Source organism: Gymnoscopelus braueri (genome assembly GCF_963280865.1).
Source record: "Gymnoscopelus braueri genome assembly, chromosome: 12".
Classification (NCBI taxonomy): Eukaryota; Metazoa; Chordata; class Actinopteri; order Myctophiformes; family Myctophidae; genus Gymnoscopelus; species Gymnoscopelus braueri.
The window spans coordinates 53662330-53681067 of NC_137614.1; the positions used below are offsets into that span (position 1 = coordinate 53662330).

Here is an 18738-nt window from a genome sequence, read left to right on the forward strand (position 1 = left end):
CGTATGGTCTGTCATTATGAATATTCATATATTATCATAATTACCTCGTATGGACTGTCATTATGAATATTCATATATTATCATAATTACCTCGTATGGACTGTCATTATGAATATTCATATATTATCATAAATACCTCGTATGGTCTGTCATTATGAATATTCATATATTATCATAATTACCTCGTATGGACTGTCATTATGAATATTCATATATTATCATAATTACCTCGTATGGACTGTCATTATGAATATTCATATATTATCATAAATACCTTGTATGGTCTGTCATTATGAATATTCATATATTATCATAATTACCTCGTATGGTCTGCCATTATGAATATTCATATATTATCATAAATACCTCGTATGGTCTGTCATTATGAATATTCATATATTATCATAATTACCTCGTATGGACTGTCATTATGAATATTCATATATTATCATAATTACCTCGTATGGACTGGCGTTTGGGCAGGATGGTCACCGCCCCCTCGGCCATCTCTTCCTGGTCGAGGATGGGCGTGACCTTTGCCCCCCAGCTGTCTGAGCCCACCCAGATGAAATGGCCCGTCTGATTGGCCTTCTTGGCCGCCTCCAGGAGACGCCTGATTGGTGGAGACAGGAGACATGTGACACATGATGGTTGAATTAGTGTCATGTGTCAGGTATGTCAATGGTTAAAAACCTTTTTTTTCCTCCCCCCACTCTGAGAGTGTACTAATGTAACCAAATGGACCCGTGGGTCCATTTGGTTACATTAGTACACTCTCAGAGTTACAGACCTGTAAGGGTCCATTGATTGATTGATTGAATATTTTATTAGGCAAAAAATGTAAAACAGCACAGTTACATTTAAAATACTTTGTCTAACAGGTCCGTTCATAAAAGTCCTTGCGGACTTGTTTCCAATGAGGGCCTTGGTATTTAATTCATAGGCATATATAGTGGCACCACAGTTCAAATATCATTACAAAATAAACAGCCAAAAACAATATATAACACTATGTACAACAAAAAAAATAAAAAAGAGGGGAAAAAAAATATGTACAAGAACAGGGGGGGGGGGGGTCTGCTGTCTAACGGGAAAATGGTACTACCTCCACCTTTGGCCTCCTGAAAGGTGATTTTTTAAGGCTCTCTTAAATGAGCCCAGCGAACTGCATTTTTTGAGGGATGGAGTTAGACTATTCCAATCCTGGGTGGCAGTGCTGTAGAAGGAGAATTTGCCCATGTTTGATTTATGGGTGGGTGGTACCAAATTGTTGTTAACGCTCCCTCTGGTATTGTGACTGTGGGTGTCGCTAACCTTTTGGAGGTATTTACTCAGATATGCGGGAATTGGGGGCATATCGGGCAAATTTGCATTTACGATTTTGAAGGCCAGTCCCATTTTTAGTTGTTTAACCCTGTCTTCCACCCTGAGCCAGCCTAGGCTGGCAAAATGGGTGGGAGAAAGGTGGGTCATGGGCCCCAATCCGAGGAGTAGCCGAATCAGTTTGTTTTGGGAGGTTTGAAGCTTAGTCTTCAGTGACACTGAGGTGCTGGAGTACCAGGAGGTGCAAGCATAGTCAAAAAGTGGTTGAATCAGGGCCCCAGAGAGGGTCCTGAGGGCCTGAGGGTTGACAAAAGAGGAAACTCTGCCCATAAATTTGGTTCTCTGGTTTACTCTTTTGACCACCTTTGTAGCCATGCTTTCACCTGTCAGGTATTTGTCAAGTACACAACCCAAATAGGTAATCTCTTCTTTGCTAGAGATAATTGTGTCATCGACTTTGACCTTGAAATCATTTACATCCATCTGTCTGAGGGAATGTTTGGTCCCAAAGAGAATGGATTCAGTTTTCCCAAGGTGTAGTGACAGTTTGTTATCGGTAAGCCAAGTACGGATTTTTGAGAGTTCGGAGCTGAGCGCCTCCTCAACTTGCAACTTGTCCTCTCCCGAGATCAGGAGTGCCGAGTCATCAGCGAACAGGAACAATTTGCAGTTACAGGCAGCACTCATGTCGTTAATGTATAGAAGAAACAGTAACGGCCCTAGAATGCTGCCCTGAGGAACCCCACAGCTCACCGGGAGGGATGAGGACATGGTTCCGTTGATGTCAACCACTTGTTCTCTTCCCTCCAGGTAAGATCTCATCCAGTTTAGTGATGTGCAGTCAAAACCAATCGCCCTCAGCTTATCAAGTAAAATTGAGTGGTTTACAGTGTCGAACGCTTTTTGGAGGTCCAACATGACCATGCCGCAGTATTTGCCCGCGTCTACCTCACGTTTGATGTAGTCGGTCAGATACAGTAGGCATGTGTCAGTGGAATGGGAGGTTCTGAAGCCCGATTGGAATTCAAACAACAGTTTATGCTCGCTGAGGTAGCTGTTGATTTGTTCTTGAATTAATCGCTCTACAACCTTTGAGATGGAACAAAGGATGGAAACAGGCCTATAGTTGCCAGGTTCTAATTTGCTTCCTTTTTTATGCAGAGGGATTACTCTTGCCAACTTGAAATCCTGTGGGACGTGACACTGGCTGATGGATAGGTTTGTGATTTGGGCTACTATGGGGGCAATAGCAGTAGCTGCGTCTCTGAGGAATCTGGTGGGGATATTGTCAAGGCCGGTGGCCTTGTTTGGCTGGAGGGCGAGTAGTTTTTTCTGTACATCATCAGCATTTACTGGTTTGAATGAAAAGGAGTATTTTTTAGCCCCTAGTTTAACATAGTGAGCATGGATGTGGTCAGAGCCGTACAAACCTGAATGCTGAGGAAGTTTGCTTACCAACTGGGTTGCAATGGTGGTAAAAAAGCTGTTAAAACAGTTTGCTACCGCTTTCTTGTCGGTAATGAGCACGCCACTTGAAATAATGCAGATGTTTGTAGCTTTGGTTTGAATTTTGTTGTTGCAGCCCAATTTCTGTAGCGCTTCCCACAGCTTTTGTGGGTGGCTTTTGTTTGCCTCAATGCTTTCATTTAAGAAATTCTTTTTGGCAGTTTTGACCAATTTGTTTGCTACATTTCGTTGATTTCTGCATCTTTCAAGTAGTTGCACATCTTTGCATTTCCTGAACTCAGAGTACATTTTGTTTCTGAGTTTGATTGCATTTAGGATGTCTCCATTCATCCAGGGTTGTGTACGGGCTCTGACTCTCACCACCTTCTTGGGCGCTAGGCTATCAATAACAGACACAAAAGCAGTTTTGAAACCAGTCCAAGACTCCTCAGCCGAGGAGCCACCGAGTACATTTGACCAATCCACTTTCTCAAGAGCTGTTGTGAGAGCTTCTGATGAGTAAGTTTTCACAGCTCTGCAGCTGATCGTGCTATGACAATCAACTACAGATCTGTGAAGCTTACGCGTGCAGAAAATGATGTTATGGTCGCTTAGACTGCACTCAATGACTCCACTTAAAGGAATCCTCGACTGGTCTGATGTCAAAATGAGGTCAATGATGGTCTGAGAAGTGGGGCCTACCCTTGTGATATTTTTTATCATTTGGGTGAGGCTATGCATGTCACAGAATTTTTTGAAAGATTTAAATATGGCGGCGTCTTTCCGGAGTACATCCGTATTGTAGTCGCCAATCAAAATCAATTCCGAATTTCCAATGATTGCCATGTGCTCCTCTAATAAATCATAAAACTCATTTTGACCTGGGGGCCTGTAGATTGCGCCAATTATCAGGGGTTTAGCGTGAGGATAGGTGATTTTTATCCAGACCGATTCCGTGGAGTTGTTCTCCAATTTTGGGTACACATTGAAAATGATGTCAGATCTCACATAAATGCATACCCCTCCTCCACAAAGAGTTCTGTCTTTCCTAATGACATTGTAGCCTATAATCTCAATTTCAGAATCGTCTACTGTGTCATCCAGTTTTGTCTCTGAAAAAGAGAGAACCCCTACCTTGCCATTTCCAAACATGGATCTTAGTTCAGACATCTTTGTGGGGTTTTTGAGGCTATTCACATTTAGGTGAATGATGTGTAGGCCATTTGGTTACATTAGTACACTCTCAGAGTTACAGACCTGTAAGGGTCCATTTGGTTCCATTAGTACACTCTTAGAGTTACTGACCTGTAAGGGTCCATTTGGTTACATTAGTACACTCTTAGAGTTACAGACCTGTAAGGGTCCATTTGGTTCCATTAGTACACTCTTAGAGTTACTGACCTGTAAGGGTCCATTTGGTTACATTAGTACACTCTTAGAGTTACTGACCTGTAAGGGTCCATTTGGTTCCATTAGTACACTCTTAGAGTTACTGACCTGTAAGGGTCCATTTGGTTCCATTAGTACACTCTTAGAGTTACTGACCTGTAAGGGTCCATTTGGTTCCATTAGTACACTCTCAGAGTTACTGACCTGTATGGGTCCATTTGGTTCCATTAGTACACTCTCAGAGTTACAGACCAGTAAGGGTCCATTTGGTTCCATGTGTACACTCTCAGAGTTACAGACCTGTAAGGGTCCATGTGGTTCCTGTTAACTATCATCCATTGAACTAACTGGTGAGCCTGTTGGTTTGTCTGGAGAATCCAAACAAACCAACATGGAAGTAAAAACACACACCGTAGTCTGCATGCACAACTTCCTGTTGGCCCCTCCAAAATAAAGCAACAGTTCAACCAGTCTTTCCATTTCAAAATAAAACTTCACTCAAAACATAAATAAAAAAAAAGCTGATCTACAAGCTCCCAACGTGTCGCTAAGCAACGCGTTGTGGGATTGTAGATCGGCTATTTTTATTTTTGTTGCTTTTTGTGTGTGATTTATGGAAATAAAAACGTTGAATAATGGAGAAAGAAAAATCATAGCTGTGTATGTTTATACATAATAGCATAGAAAGTACCAGGTATATGTATATATATTATATGTACATGAGGTTAGACCAGGGGTCAGCAACCTTTTTGACGTTGTCGTGGAATTCTGGATCAATCAGCAATTGATAAGGCACATAGGAGTGGAGACAATATTCAAGGTGGAGGTGATTATGCTTTATACATGATATCATGGTCAGAAGTACATTAACACTCATGTCAGTGGTACGGTAGTTCTGCCTGGAGCACCCAATCAAATGTAGTGGGCGGGATTTACTGTTTGCTCTCGCTTCCCACTGAAAACAAACCCAAACTAATTTAACAATAGCGTCCTCGGAGCAGACAAAACCACGGAAAGATATTCACATTTTAACTTGCTCTTTCATCATAGAAACAAGTGGGCTTATAACCAGAACCATCCATGTTCTCTGGGAGAAGTGGTGTTAGTGTTCCGTGAAGACATATTGTTAGTGGGAATGAAAACATAAGCACACCACCGGAAGTGGAGCGCTGAAGGCAGACCAAAACCCCCTGTTTCTTTGTGCACGGGTGCTACATTTAACTCCCCCCAGAGCCAAGTGAAAGAGTAAAAAACAGCAGAGGGCGCTGTTTTCCTTTTTATTTGGCGATGGGTTCCCATATTTGGCTCTTACTAGCTAAATATCATAATGTATTGTAATGTGAGCTATTATAAGTGATGATAACATATAAAGGTTAGATATATAATTTCCTCCTCAACGTGAAGTGCCACGTTTTTTATAGTGTTGATAGTGTGCGTACCACATCAACATTACGTTTAATTTCACAACACATCTAAATAGAATATTTCCGATTCTGATTGTCCATTAATGTAAAAATGTTTCTTCTTTTGAAATATTGTCTTTCACATCAGATCATGATAATGATAACCCATCTATCTCCCACACTTCCTCTCCAGTCAGAGTTCAGAGTTTGAATGAATGTAGAATGATGTGCAGGATGATGTGAGGGGACTTCATTTAATTGACTACAGTTTTTTTTTAATGTTTAATTTTAAGCCATCTGTGTCATTTTAACATTTATCTGGCCATTCAAAAATAGCAGAGTCACAGCCCCATAAGGGTCCATTTGGTTCATATTCCCCAACTATCATCATTTGGCTGGGGACCCCCTGCAACCGCGTCAAGGACCCCACTTTGAGAGCCAATGGGCGTGTAATAGAGCAGGTGAGTCACGTTGCTAACGACCTTACAAAAGTCCTTAAGCCCATTCAATCCACGAACGCGTTCTGTGTCATTTTAGATACTTTTTTGTTTGTTGCTGTAAACATTATTTTATACTTTGGGCTATTCAAAAATAGCAGATCTACAAGCTTGTAGCGCGGCTCTCGAGCTTGTAAATCTGCTATTTAAAAAAAATCTTGAACATTAAAGAATCTTTGATTATATATATTTTTAAAGCGAAGATTTGTAACTCAAATCTTTGCTTCTTGGATGTCCCTGGAACAACATATTTTACAAATGTTCGCTTTAAAACATATATAGTCAAAGATTTGCACACATTTTCACGATTTAAAAAACAAATAGCAGATCTACAAGCTCGTAGCGCGGCACTCGGTGCCGCGCTACGAGCTTGTAGATCTGCTATTTTTGAATAGCCAAACACATGACACAAAATGACACAAGATGTGTTCCCGAACTTAAATTCACACGTTGCGTTGGATTAAAAGTGACCTTTCTCTCTGTGTGTGTCTGTGTAAACAGCTCTGTTCTGCCAGGTTAAATATCAGCACATTTAACACACAAAAGCTTTTTAATTACTTCATTAATAACGGATCCTTTTCCACACCAGAGAGGACAAGAGGCCTGACCCCAGACACGAGGCCACACACCACAAAAGGTGCAGTCCGGACAAAACACTTATACAATCCTATCCCCTCTATAGTTCTAGAGATTAACTGGAGGGATAAACATTAAACATGCAATTTAACACATTACCCGCCGTTGTACACAACGTGGCTTCCACAGCGTTTCAACGATCGTCTATTTAAGTTAATTACGCTGGCAAGGGGATAAAAAAACGATGTTTAATAACAAGGTTGGTAATGTGTTAAAAGGAATTATGATGGTGTGTTTCTTGTAACATCTACAAAGTGAATGTTTAAGCCGTTCTTTTAGTTTTCAGTAGGACTTCAGTCAGGTCTTTTGGGTGTTATTGACGTGAGCGACTCAGTGGTGTAAAGTAACCAAGTGCATTTACCCAAGTAATGTACTTAAGTATAATTTTGAGGTATTTATACTTTAGTTTTCTCATGTTGTATATCCTAATATACAATATAGAGTCGTGCGCATGCGTGGCTGTGTGTCTGCGTCTCCAAGCTGTTTGTCTGTCTGGCTCTCCAGCAAGTTACGTCTTGCGTCGCTTTCCGTTTGCATGTTGCAGTTAGGTTTCACTTTCCGTTTGCATGTTGCAGTTAGGTTTCACTTTCCGTTTGCATGTTGCAGTTAGGTTTCACTTTCCGTTTGCATGTTGCAGTTAGGTTTCGCTTTCGGTTTGCGTGTCAACACAAACACCTGTGTTGCAATGAACGTCAACACGCTCTGTCTCTGTCCCCGATGTGCGGCCCAGGCTACTAGACGGGAGCCCCGCGCAGCGGCCAGACGGGAAGGCCGCACAGCGGCCCGAACCTCTAGTTATATATACAATACAGTGATCCAGAGATATCTGGGGAGGTTTTAATGTGTCTGGGTTCAAGGAGAGAGCAGATCTCTGTGGAGTCCTTTAATTATGATCCGTTCACTATATTAAACCTGATCCAGACCGGGTTTAATCAATGAGCCATGTGGGACGAGAGACATAGAGAGAGAGAGAGAGAGAGAGAGAGAGAGAGAGAGAGAGAGAGAGAGAGAGAGAGAGAGAGAGAGAGAGAGACTTATACGTTTGAATACATTTACTTTACTTGAGTAAGTATGATTTTCAACACTTCATACTTCTGCTCCATTAATCTCAGAGGTAATGTTATTTTACTACAACTATTTAACAGCTTTAGAAACAGTACTCTTTAGATTCAGATTATTATACACTTTGACGGCTATTTGAAAGCAGGCGATCTACATGACCACCCAACACATTGTGAGCTTATAGATCTACATGACCACCCAACGCATTGTGAGCTTATAGATCTACATGACCACCCAACACATTGTGAGCTTATAGATCTACATGACCACCCAACGCATTGTGAGCTTGTAGATCTACATGACCACCCAACACATTGTGAGCTTATAGATCTACATGACCACCCAACACATTGTGAGTTTATAGATCTACATGACCACCCAACGCATTGTGAGCTTGTAGATCTACATGACCACCCAACACATTGTGAGCTTGTAGATCTACATGACCACCCAACGCATTGTGAGCTTATAGATCTACATGACCACCCAACACATTGTGAGTTTATAGATCTACATGACCACCCAACACATTGTGAGCTTATAGATCTACATGACCACCCAACACATTGTGAGCTTGTAGATCTGCACATGTTTTAAATATGTACAAACTTTGACATTTTTTTGTACTTTTACATTGGTATTCTGATGCCAATACTTACGTACTTTTACTTAATTACATATATTTTCAAATACAGACCTTTTAATTGTAACAGAGTATTTCTACTCTGTATTGCTGTAATATTACTGTAATACTAAATCGGAATACTTTTCCCACCATTAGAATGCAGAGCTTCTCTAATTAGAGGAAGAGGTCAAAAGCTCGTCTTCTTTAAAGCTAGAAATGGATTTATTCTATAGAAGCGTATTATTCAGCCGAAAGAGGAAAGGTGAATGTTTGTGAAGCTAAAACAAAAAACATTATTTCTACTGAAGAAAAAAAGAAACATCTTGCAGATGTTAGCAAATCGAACATTTTTAACTCAAATCTTTGCTTCTGGGGGTCCCTGGAACAAAACATTTTGAGATGGGGGTCCACGGCCAAATACATATTATCTAAAAATGTTTTCTAAATCCTAACAGTATGTTGCTATATCAGTGGTGCTCCAACCTTTCCATGTCAAGGACCCCCCAAAATGATATGCATTTTCGCCACAGGCCCCCCCATCTCAAACTGTGTTGTTCCAGGGACCCCCCCCCCCCCCCCAGGGATCCCCCCCCAGAAGCACAGATCAGAGGCAAGATGTTCGCTTTAAAACATGTTCAAAGATTTGCACACGTTTTCCAAGATGTTATCAACAAATTGCACCAAAACACATGGACTCAGTCAGATGAGACGCTGTGGTTCAGTCAGGAACACTCATGTCAAATCCGGACCAATCCTGCAAACTTTGGAAGCCAACCTTAGCCAATCAGGATGGAACATGAAATATCGGACAGATCCGTGTTGATCACATGACTATAGAGATACTGTGTACCAATTTGTGTGATGTTTGAATAAAATCTGTAGGAGTAATATCCAAAAATGGGTTTTGCACAAATCGGCCTCCTAGTGGCGCTATAACAGGCATATGTGAAAAATTGGGGGCAGAGGTTCTGAATTGGCATCCAGGGAGTTTGTGTGCACAGTTTCGCAGCGAGCAGGCCAACGGTGCCGGAGATTAGCTGGTCGCACACGGACAGGACACACGGACGGACACACGGACGGACGGAAGGACGGACGGACGGACGGACGGACGGACGGACGGACAGACAGGGGGTAAAACATACTCTCTCGCCATGCCTTTTGGCCTGGCGGAGACAACAATAAGCAATACATTGACATATTAGCTTGAATTAGCAGATATAATATCACAAGTCTCTGAGCCTATGCCAGACTGTGATCTAAAGGTGGAGGCTGGGGTGGAGGAGGCGGCCAGACAAGCAGAGACCTAGTGAATACAAAGCCTTATTTAAAGGGACCTCTTTGTTAAGGCGTGAGCTCTGATTGGAGGATGAATGTGTGACGTTCTGATTTTGAACGTCTTATCCATGCTTTTATCTCAACCCGACTCGACTACTGTAATGCACTCTATGTTGGCGTTAGCCAAGCCTGCTTGTCACGACTACAGTTAGTCCAAAACGCTGCCGCTCACCTCTTAACAGGGGCACGGAGGTATGATCACATGTCCTGATCATATCTCCCTGATTCTTGCCTCCCTACACTGGCTCCCTGTTTGTTAGAGGATTCAGTTTAAGACTTTAATATTTGTCTTTAAGTCTTTAAATGGGTTGGCACCATTGTACATATCAGAGCTTCTACCTCCCAATAACTCTACAAGGGTCTTGAGGTCTACTGACCAGTCACTCCTTAAAGTTATACAGTGCAGGTCCACAAATAACGATTTTTAGCAGCCTCTGCTGGTCGTTACCGTCACTGCAGGCCGTTTGTTTATTCCTCTGTTACCCAGAATTCCATTTGTTTTCACCGGAAGCGTTTCAAAAAGCGTTCTTTTAATTGTTTTATACGATCTGTGGATCGTTTCTCTTAGCCAGTGGAGCTTTAGTTACCGTGAGCTGTGTTTTCTTTTTCTGTTGTTTTTCGACCTTCAAATCATACAATCTCTTAAAATCAGCGTGAGTTTCCCTTTTGTTATTAGCGCGGTAGTTCCTGGCCAAACAGGAAACCGGTGCGGTAGTTCCTGGCCAAACAGGAAACCAGTGCATTTCCGCCACCGTTTTCCGGCCAGATGACGTCATTTTCACAGGAAAGTCCCCCTCGACACCGTTCAATAGAAAATATATAAATAAAAGGCTTTTGGGGGTGAAATTCATGGAGTGGGTGTTGTGAAAGTTTTGCCACTCTCAAAAGATATACAATTTAACTTTAGTTTTGTTGAAAAAGTTACCTAATATTACTTTAAGGTCCCAGCAACAAAGCTGAAAACCCTCTCCATCATTAAAGAGGTGGTGCCATGGTTTTGCACTATTTCTGTTTTTCATGTGTCTATGAGGTTGATAGAACTTCATTAAGCCCCCTGGTGGTGTTTTTATGGTGTTTTATGTCTTCTCTGACTATTTTGAGTTTCTTCCTGGAGGCTGAAACCTTGAGGGTCAAACGTGCCAATAGAAAAACAGCCCTTTAATGACATAGTAAAAATATACCATCCCCCTCATTATCATAACACAACAGGTGTGGGCATGAGGAGGAGGAGGGACTAGGACAGGTGGGTGGTGCTAAGGTGGTGGAGGAGGTGCTAAGGTGAGAACCAGGTATACTTAATGAACTGGAGGCGTGTCCACATAAAAACATAATTTTAACACTTTCTGTACACTTTTTTGAAAAGAATCTTCCTCCTAGTTTAACCATAATACCTGATGATTATGTTTTAAGGGGGGAAAAATCACTGAAAATCACGGCACCCCGTCTTTAAAGTTGCATCATCACCCCCTGAACTAACGCTATGCTTCATTTACCGCGTGTCTCACTCTCACCTGATGTCGTCCTCGTTGGCGAAGATGATGACCACCCTGGCGTTGGGGTTCTCGCTCAGACGGCGGACGATCTTATCGAACTCTCCGGGTCGCGGCTCACGAGGAATCTTCACCGACTGGGAGATGCACAGTCCTCCTGTTTAAAGAGACAGTACACTATGTGTTAGATAGATCTCACAAACCTCCCGCATGAAGAGAGCCAGTATATACATGTTACATATATCTGACAGACCTCCTGTATGGAGACAGGCAATATATACACTTTAAATAGATCTCACAGACGTATGGAGAGATCGTCATAAATCAGGGACGTCATTAGGTGACCAGATGCGTTCCCGGCTTCAATGGGTTAATGCAAAAATTAAATAACGTCTTTTTTTCTCCTTTTATCTCTTCTTGCAATCGGCAGAACAATGTGGCAACGTCAAGAAGGCAAAACTATGATGAATTTCTTTAAAACCCACACAAAAAAAGAAGGGGAGAATTTTTTTTAATTTAATCTTGTGTAGTTTTTATGATGTCTGGAAACAAGATGAAATGTTTGAAGGTTCCATATCTCACAGCAGGAGGGTCTTAAAAACAACCCTTCATGCTCCACAAGGGTCCACTTTCACACCCACACAGAAGCATCAATCAGCTTTATGCTTCTACCAATGACAACGTGGGGCTTTGGTTCCGTTTGGGAGAGAATGTTATTTTCTAATTGAAAACAATGTGTGAAACTGATTCCATTTGCTCTGACGGCTGATCATTCTCCTCACATACTGTATATATTAATGTATTTATTGTTTCAACTTCAAACCGTCAGCTTCCTAAAGGAATGGAAAATGTCATTTTGTGAGGAAAATGATTTAAATTTTTTGGCGAAATCAAACAAAAGAAATGGCAGCAAACCCCCTAAAATAATCATATTTTAACTGGGGACCCCCTCCCCCAAATAATCGTATATGAACTGAGGACCCCCTCTCCACAAAATAATCATATTTGAACTGGGCCCCCCCCCACCGCGACAAACACATGGAATTGTAGGAGTTGAGGCATTACATTTAGGCCACGTTTAGACGACAACAGTCTCTAGAGAAATTGCGACGTACTGTGAGCTTGCAGATCGTTTATTTTCAAATAGCCGTAGCCTATAGTCGCTTCTGTTGGGCTTGTTTTCATAGACCTGGTTGCTTATTTCTCTCACAGAATCTGGCAACACTGGTTAACACGATCGTTTTGCATGTTTACACGGAGACACGAGGCGGAGTGTTTTAAAAGATTCTCATTCTGGAAGGGGGTTTCACTTCGTTGCGTTTTCAACCTGTACAACTGTACACACACACACACACACACACACACGCACGCACGCACGCACGCACGCACACACACACACACACACACACACACACACACACACACACACACACACACACACACACACACTTATAGGTGAATATTTAGTTTTTTAAAGCTAAAAGTGGTGCCTGTGAGAAGCATTGATTGAAAAGTCCTATAGGTTTGTATAGTTCAGACAGAAGGTCCTTTGATGTTGAGCCTGATTGCTTCTCAGAGAGAGAGAGAGAGAGAGAGAGAGAGAGAGAGAGAGAGACATAGGTTTGTACAGTTCAGACAGAAGGTCCATTGACGTTGAGTCTGATTGCTTCTCAGAGCCTCTAATGAAAGTGGAAGTTCAATGCGATCAATAGCATGTTATTTAACTGTGAGCTCCGATAACATCGATCCAACAACGACGTCTCATGTGGGATGTTGAGCTTCACTGCACACAGTAAACATTTCCCCATGGAGGGGCCTTTAAATAGGTTGTAGTGATTGTGGTCTTCAACGTTTTTCAGCCCCAAGGACCCCTTAGCTGAGAGAGAGATGAAGCAGGGACCCCTTAGCTGAGAGAGAGAGATGAAGCAGGGACCCATTAGCTGAGAGAGAGATGAAGCAGGGACCCCTTAGCTGAGAGACAGATGAAGCAGGGACCCCTTAGCTGAGAGAGAGAGAGATGAAGCAGAGACCCCTTAGCTGAGAGAGAGATGAAGCAGGGACCCCTTAGCTGAGAGAGAGAGATGAAGCAGGGACCCCTTAGCTGAGAGAGAGATAAAGCAGGGACCCCTTAGCTGAGAGAGAGAGATGAAGCAGGGACCCCTTAGCTGAGAGAGAGATAAAGCAGGGACCCCTTAGCTGAGAGAGAGAGATGAAGCAGGGACCCCTTAGCTGACAGAGAGATGAAGCAGGGACCCCTTAGCTGAGAGAGAGAGATGAAGCAGGGACCCCTTAGCTGAGAGAGAGAGAGATGAAGCAGGGACCCCTTAGCTGAGAGAGAGATGAAGCAGGGACCCCTTAGCTGAGAGAGAGATGAAGCAGGGACCCCTTAGCTGAGAGACAGATGAAGCAGGGACCCCTTAGCTGAGAGAGAGATGAAGCAGGGACCCCTTAGCTGAGAGACAGATGAAGCAGGGACCCCTTAGCTGAGAGAGAGATGAAGCAGGGACCCCTTAGCTGAGAGAGATGAAGCAGGGACCCCTTAGCTGAGAGAGATGAAGCAGGGACCCCTTAGCTGAGAGAGAGATGAAGCAGGGACCCCTTAGCTGAGAGACAGATGAAGCAGGGACCCCTTAGCTGAGAGAGAGATGAAGCAGGGACCCCTTAGCTGAGAGAGATGAAGCAGGGACCCCTTATCTGAGAGAGAGATGAAGCAGGGACCCTCCACTACATATTGTATAACATTGTTTTGCAGAATAAACCATTAAGACTGGGATCACATCTGTGTCATTTTAAGATTTCTTTGGGTTATTAAAAATAGCAGATCTACAAGCTCATAGCGGGGCACCGGCACCTTTTCACAAGTGTGTAAAATGTCAAAAAATATTTTGAAAATAGCAGATCTACAAGCTCACAATGCATCGCGATGCGACACATTGATTTATGTTCTGTAATAATAATCTAAATGTAAAAAGTAACTAGTAACTAAAGTTTTGAAATAATTGTAGTGGAGTAAAAGTACAATATTTGCCTCTGAGATGTAGTGGAGTGAAATAAAACAAGAAAACTCCAGTAAAGTAAAACATACCTCAAAACTGTACTTAAGTACAGTACTTGAGTATATGTACTTTACACCACTGCCAAATACAGAGCAAAAGGTCAAAGGGTAAAGATGAGAACAGCGAGGAAGCCATCATGGCGAAGCCCCCCCACCCGACCCCCCCTCCCATACAGGAGGAGTAATGATGGGTTCAACACATCTCCTGCCAAGGTATTAAACATCGTTGTTTATCCCCTTGCCAGCGTAATTACCTTAATCCCACAATCTTTGAAACGCTGTGGAAGCCACATGTACAAAAAAAAACACAAACAATATTCCATGTGAGGAGGCGGAGGCATCTGTGTGTACATTACATTACATTACATGACATTACATTACATTACATGACATTACATGACAGTCATTTAGCAGACGCTTTTATCCAAAGCGACTTACAATAAGTGCATTCAACATAGGTAGGGAACAAAACTACTAATCACCAGAAGTCTTAAGTGCATTTTCTGCTAAAACAAGCAACTAAGAGTATACCTAGCGCTAAGGTAAAAGTGCAATATATCAGCTACCTACTACCAACAGATGAGACAAATAGGAAAAGCAAATGAGCAAGAGATAAAACAAATAAGTACTGAATAAACAAGATCCAATAAAACAAGAGTTCGTACAACTAGTTAACAACAAGTAGGCAAGGCAAAGAGGAAGGGTAGTGTTTCCTGAAGAGGTGGGTTTTCAGCCTGCGGCGAAAGTTGGGCAGTGACTCTGCTGTCCTGACATCAGTGACTCTGCTGTCCTGACATCAGTGTCTCTGCTGTCCTGACATCAGTGACTCTGCTGTCCTGACATCAGTGACTCTGCTGTCCTGACATCAGTGGGAAGTTCATTCCACCACTGTGGGGCCAGAACAGAAAAAAAGTTGTGACCGTGTAGATTGGCCAGAAGGACCCTTGAGTGACGAGGCAATCAGTCGCCCCGTTATTGTACGCTGGAACAATAACATTCCACCCGCGATCGGCCATTTTGGGGCTATGCCCCGTTGAAAATGGGTGGTTTTCAATGCAAAAAAAAATAAACTGAGATAAGACTCAGTTTTTCTAAAAATCCCATAGTCAGGGTGGATGGATGTGACGTTTTTTGGAATGACGTCACATCCACATACTTCTTCTCTGAGTGACGATGGATCATCCCAAAGCTGTGTTAGGGTGCCCCTTGTGGAATAACATTTTTAAAAACACGATAATGAAACGACTTTATGGCTCTTGGCGGGACATGAGTTAATAGTAAATCCTCCAGGCTCAACATGATGGATCATAAACTGCTACTGTGTCAAGACGTAAACCTTGTATGTCCAGTTGTCCACCAACACCTTGTGTATTGTTCAGGTTCATGTGTTTCAACAGATCCAATGTAGTTATTATCAGAGGTGGGACAAAGTCCCTATGTTGCAAGTCCAAGTCGAGTCTCAAGTCTTTGCTCTCAAGTCCCGAGTCAAGTCCAAGTCAACACAGCCAAGTCCCAAGTCAAGTCCAAGTCCTCAGCTTTTTGTTTCGAGTCCCACACAAGTCCTTAGCATTTTGGTTCGAGTCCCACACAAGTCCTAACCTTTTGTTTCAAGTCCCAAACAAGTCCTAACCTTTTGTTTCGAGTCCCACACAAGTCCTAACCTTTTGTTTCAAGTCCCAAACAAGTCAAAATGTTAATTCAAGATATGTAAAGATTTACATAAATCATGAGCATTTTTCACAATTTGCATTTGTTTTAAAACAAGGTTTCTTCCAGGCCAACAGAACGCAGATACTGTACTTTTAATTTCCTCCTTGAGGACAGGGTTTAAAAGGGCCCTTTTTAATGAATATAATGTAATTTTGTACAATCTGTATGGTAGAGTATGTTACTACAATATAACTTATACAATCAGGGTGGTTGTATTTTGTCTCCCTGCTCTTCTATTGAGACATTTAGATAATGTCAAAGGCCATGTCTCACCTAGACACAGGATCTGACACAAATTCAGTGTATCCTCTGATCAAGCAGGCAGGCTCTATTATCACAATGGTGAAATTTCAGCAATTGCACTGGAAACCGCGTTCAAATCCGGGGTAGAAGAGGAAATGTATATAGCGCTGAAGTGGTCAATGTATGTTTTGTATTAATAACCAAAATCTACAAAGTAACTGGTACCTAAAGTTTTCAAATAATTGTAGTGGAGTAAAAGTAGGCTAATATCTGCCTTAGTAGTTTCGTTCCCTACCTATGTTGAATGCACTTACTGTAAGTCGCTTTGGATAAAAGCGTCTGCTAAATGACTGTAATGTAGAAGTAAAGTACTGAAAATTGCAAATACTTCAGTAAAGTAAAAAATAAGTCAAAATTGTACTTAAGTAAAGTACTTGAGTAAATGTACTTAGTTACTTTCCACCACTGGTTACACTGTAGTTTGCTCTTAGCACGCCGTAATGTTAATGTGAAGTATAGGTCTTGCCTTGCATACTGCTTTTTTCGTCTTGTCTTCCACCTTGTAATCTTTAAAACCGAAAGCTATAACTGCTGGAGTTGACATTTTATTCCACCTGGCTTCAGTTCCAGCAGCGACGGCAGGAGTGAAGCCGGTGTGTTGTTTGTTTGGTAATGTGCAACATGTGGGCCAGTGTTGCCAAGTATCGGGAGAGAAACAAGCGAACCGACTTCCAAAAACAAGCCAAAGTTTGTCCAAAAGTTAGGGTAAATAAGCAGCTTTGGCAACACTATACTAGGTGTCACTGACGGCCGGGATTTCTGACTAATAACATTATAGTTGATGCACACTTTTTAAACATTTTTGGCTTGCTTAAGTGACTTGAAAGTGACTTGAAAAGACTTGAATTTTCAAGTCAAGAGGGCTCAAGTCAAGTCAAGTCTCAAGTCTTTAGCGTTCAAGTCAAGTCAAGTCTCAAGTCTTTGGCATTCAAGTCCCAAGCAAGTCCAAGTCTATTTTTGATTTGGTCAAGCAAGTCTAAAGTCATCAAAATCGGGACTTCAAGTCAAGTCGAGTCTCGAGTCTCGAGTCCAAGTCCCCACCTCTGGTTATTATTGAGTCAAAAGCTCTTGTTGACACACATAACCACTTTCATTTACAACATTATTCAAATATAGCTGAAATAGCCGATCTACCAGCTCTATTAGAGGAGCTCGTAGATCGGCTATTTTCGCTACTTTTAAGCAAAACTGTTATACTGAACCACAAAGTAGGACATTAATTTTACTGGAGAAAAAAACATTAAAACGTTGAGATATGGAGATACAAGCTTTCCTCCCAACAGAGAGGATAATAACACAAAGGCTGCTGGTCTCAGCTCATAAAGAACACACACACACACACACACACACACACACACACACACACACACACACACACACACACACACACACACACACACACACACACACACACACACACACACACACACAGGGAAACGGGCCCAGTGTAATATCAAAACTATACAGTAACAATCCGGATGATTAAAAATAGACCCAACAAAGCACTCTGAGATCATAAGCCATAACTCACCCCCCCCCCCCCCCGATGTCACCTTAGATGACTCTGTGCATCTGTGTGTGCGAGCGTGCATGTGTGCGCGTGCGTGCGTGCGTGCATGCGTGCGTGCATGCCTCTATGCAGTGGTGGGAAAGAGTACTGTGTACTTAAAATACCAAAAGTAAGGAAGTAGTCATTATACAAAATGGCCCATTTCACAAGTTTTCAAATGTATAAAATGTATACAAACAATATTTTGAAAATAGCAGATCTACAATTTTTTACAGTGTTCTGTCACTATGAACGTCAGATCTCACAAAAAAAACAAAAAAAAAGCTATTAAATACGCGATCTAGCGCAAGGCCTATCCGTGCAGGTTTTTAAGCTGTGGCCAACCCGGGATGGAGTTTTTTCTATTACATGTTTCTACTGTACCGTTCAACCTAAGATATCATAACGTCATAGAAAAGGTAAGAAAACCTTAGTCCAAAATTCTCCTTTAAGTCGAACATTAAACTGAACCATCAGAGACTCACAGAATGAACACAAACAGGATTTAAAGGGATAGTTCAACCAAAAAAAACATTTTTTCTATCAATTAGTCACTACACCCCATGGAGAATTTGTGGATAATTTGTGGATAGTTTTTAGTTTTGTCTCATTCAGCAAGTCAATGATTTGATAAACAGCGGTTCCGGTAGGAGACACAAAGGAGACTCTTTGTGTCTCCTACCGGAACCGCTGCCGCTCATCAAAAACAAAATAATCCAAATGTTTGAGTAAAAATAGCAAAATCCTAACATTACTGTTACTGTCCTCTCAAGAATAGTAATACAGTATCATACATCATGTGTGTGTGTGTGTGTGTGTGTCACACATGTCACAGTGTGTATGTGACAGCCCGTACACACACACACACACACACACACACACACACACACACACACACACACACACACACACACA

General features: G+C 42.0%; 1 protein-coding gene across 1 annotated transcript in view; it reads right to left on the reverse strand.

Annotated features, from left to right (window-relative positions):
• LOC308097523 (metabotropic glutamate receptor 4-like) overlaps window positions 1-18738 on the reverse strand; it is a gene marked incomplete at both ends in the record, with an annotated part of 111432 nt that overhangs the window by 52977 nt on the left and 39717 nt on the right. Inside the window, 2 exons of the mRNA XM_080445342.1 lie at window positions 459-613; window positions 11228-11363. Coding sequence (XP_080301468.1) covers window positions 459-613; window positions 11228-11363 — 291 coding nt within the window. The remainder of the gene's footprint in view (window positions 1-458; window positions 614-11227; window positions 11364-18738) is intronic.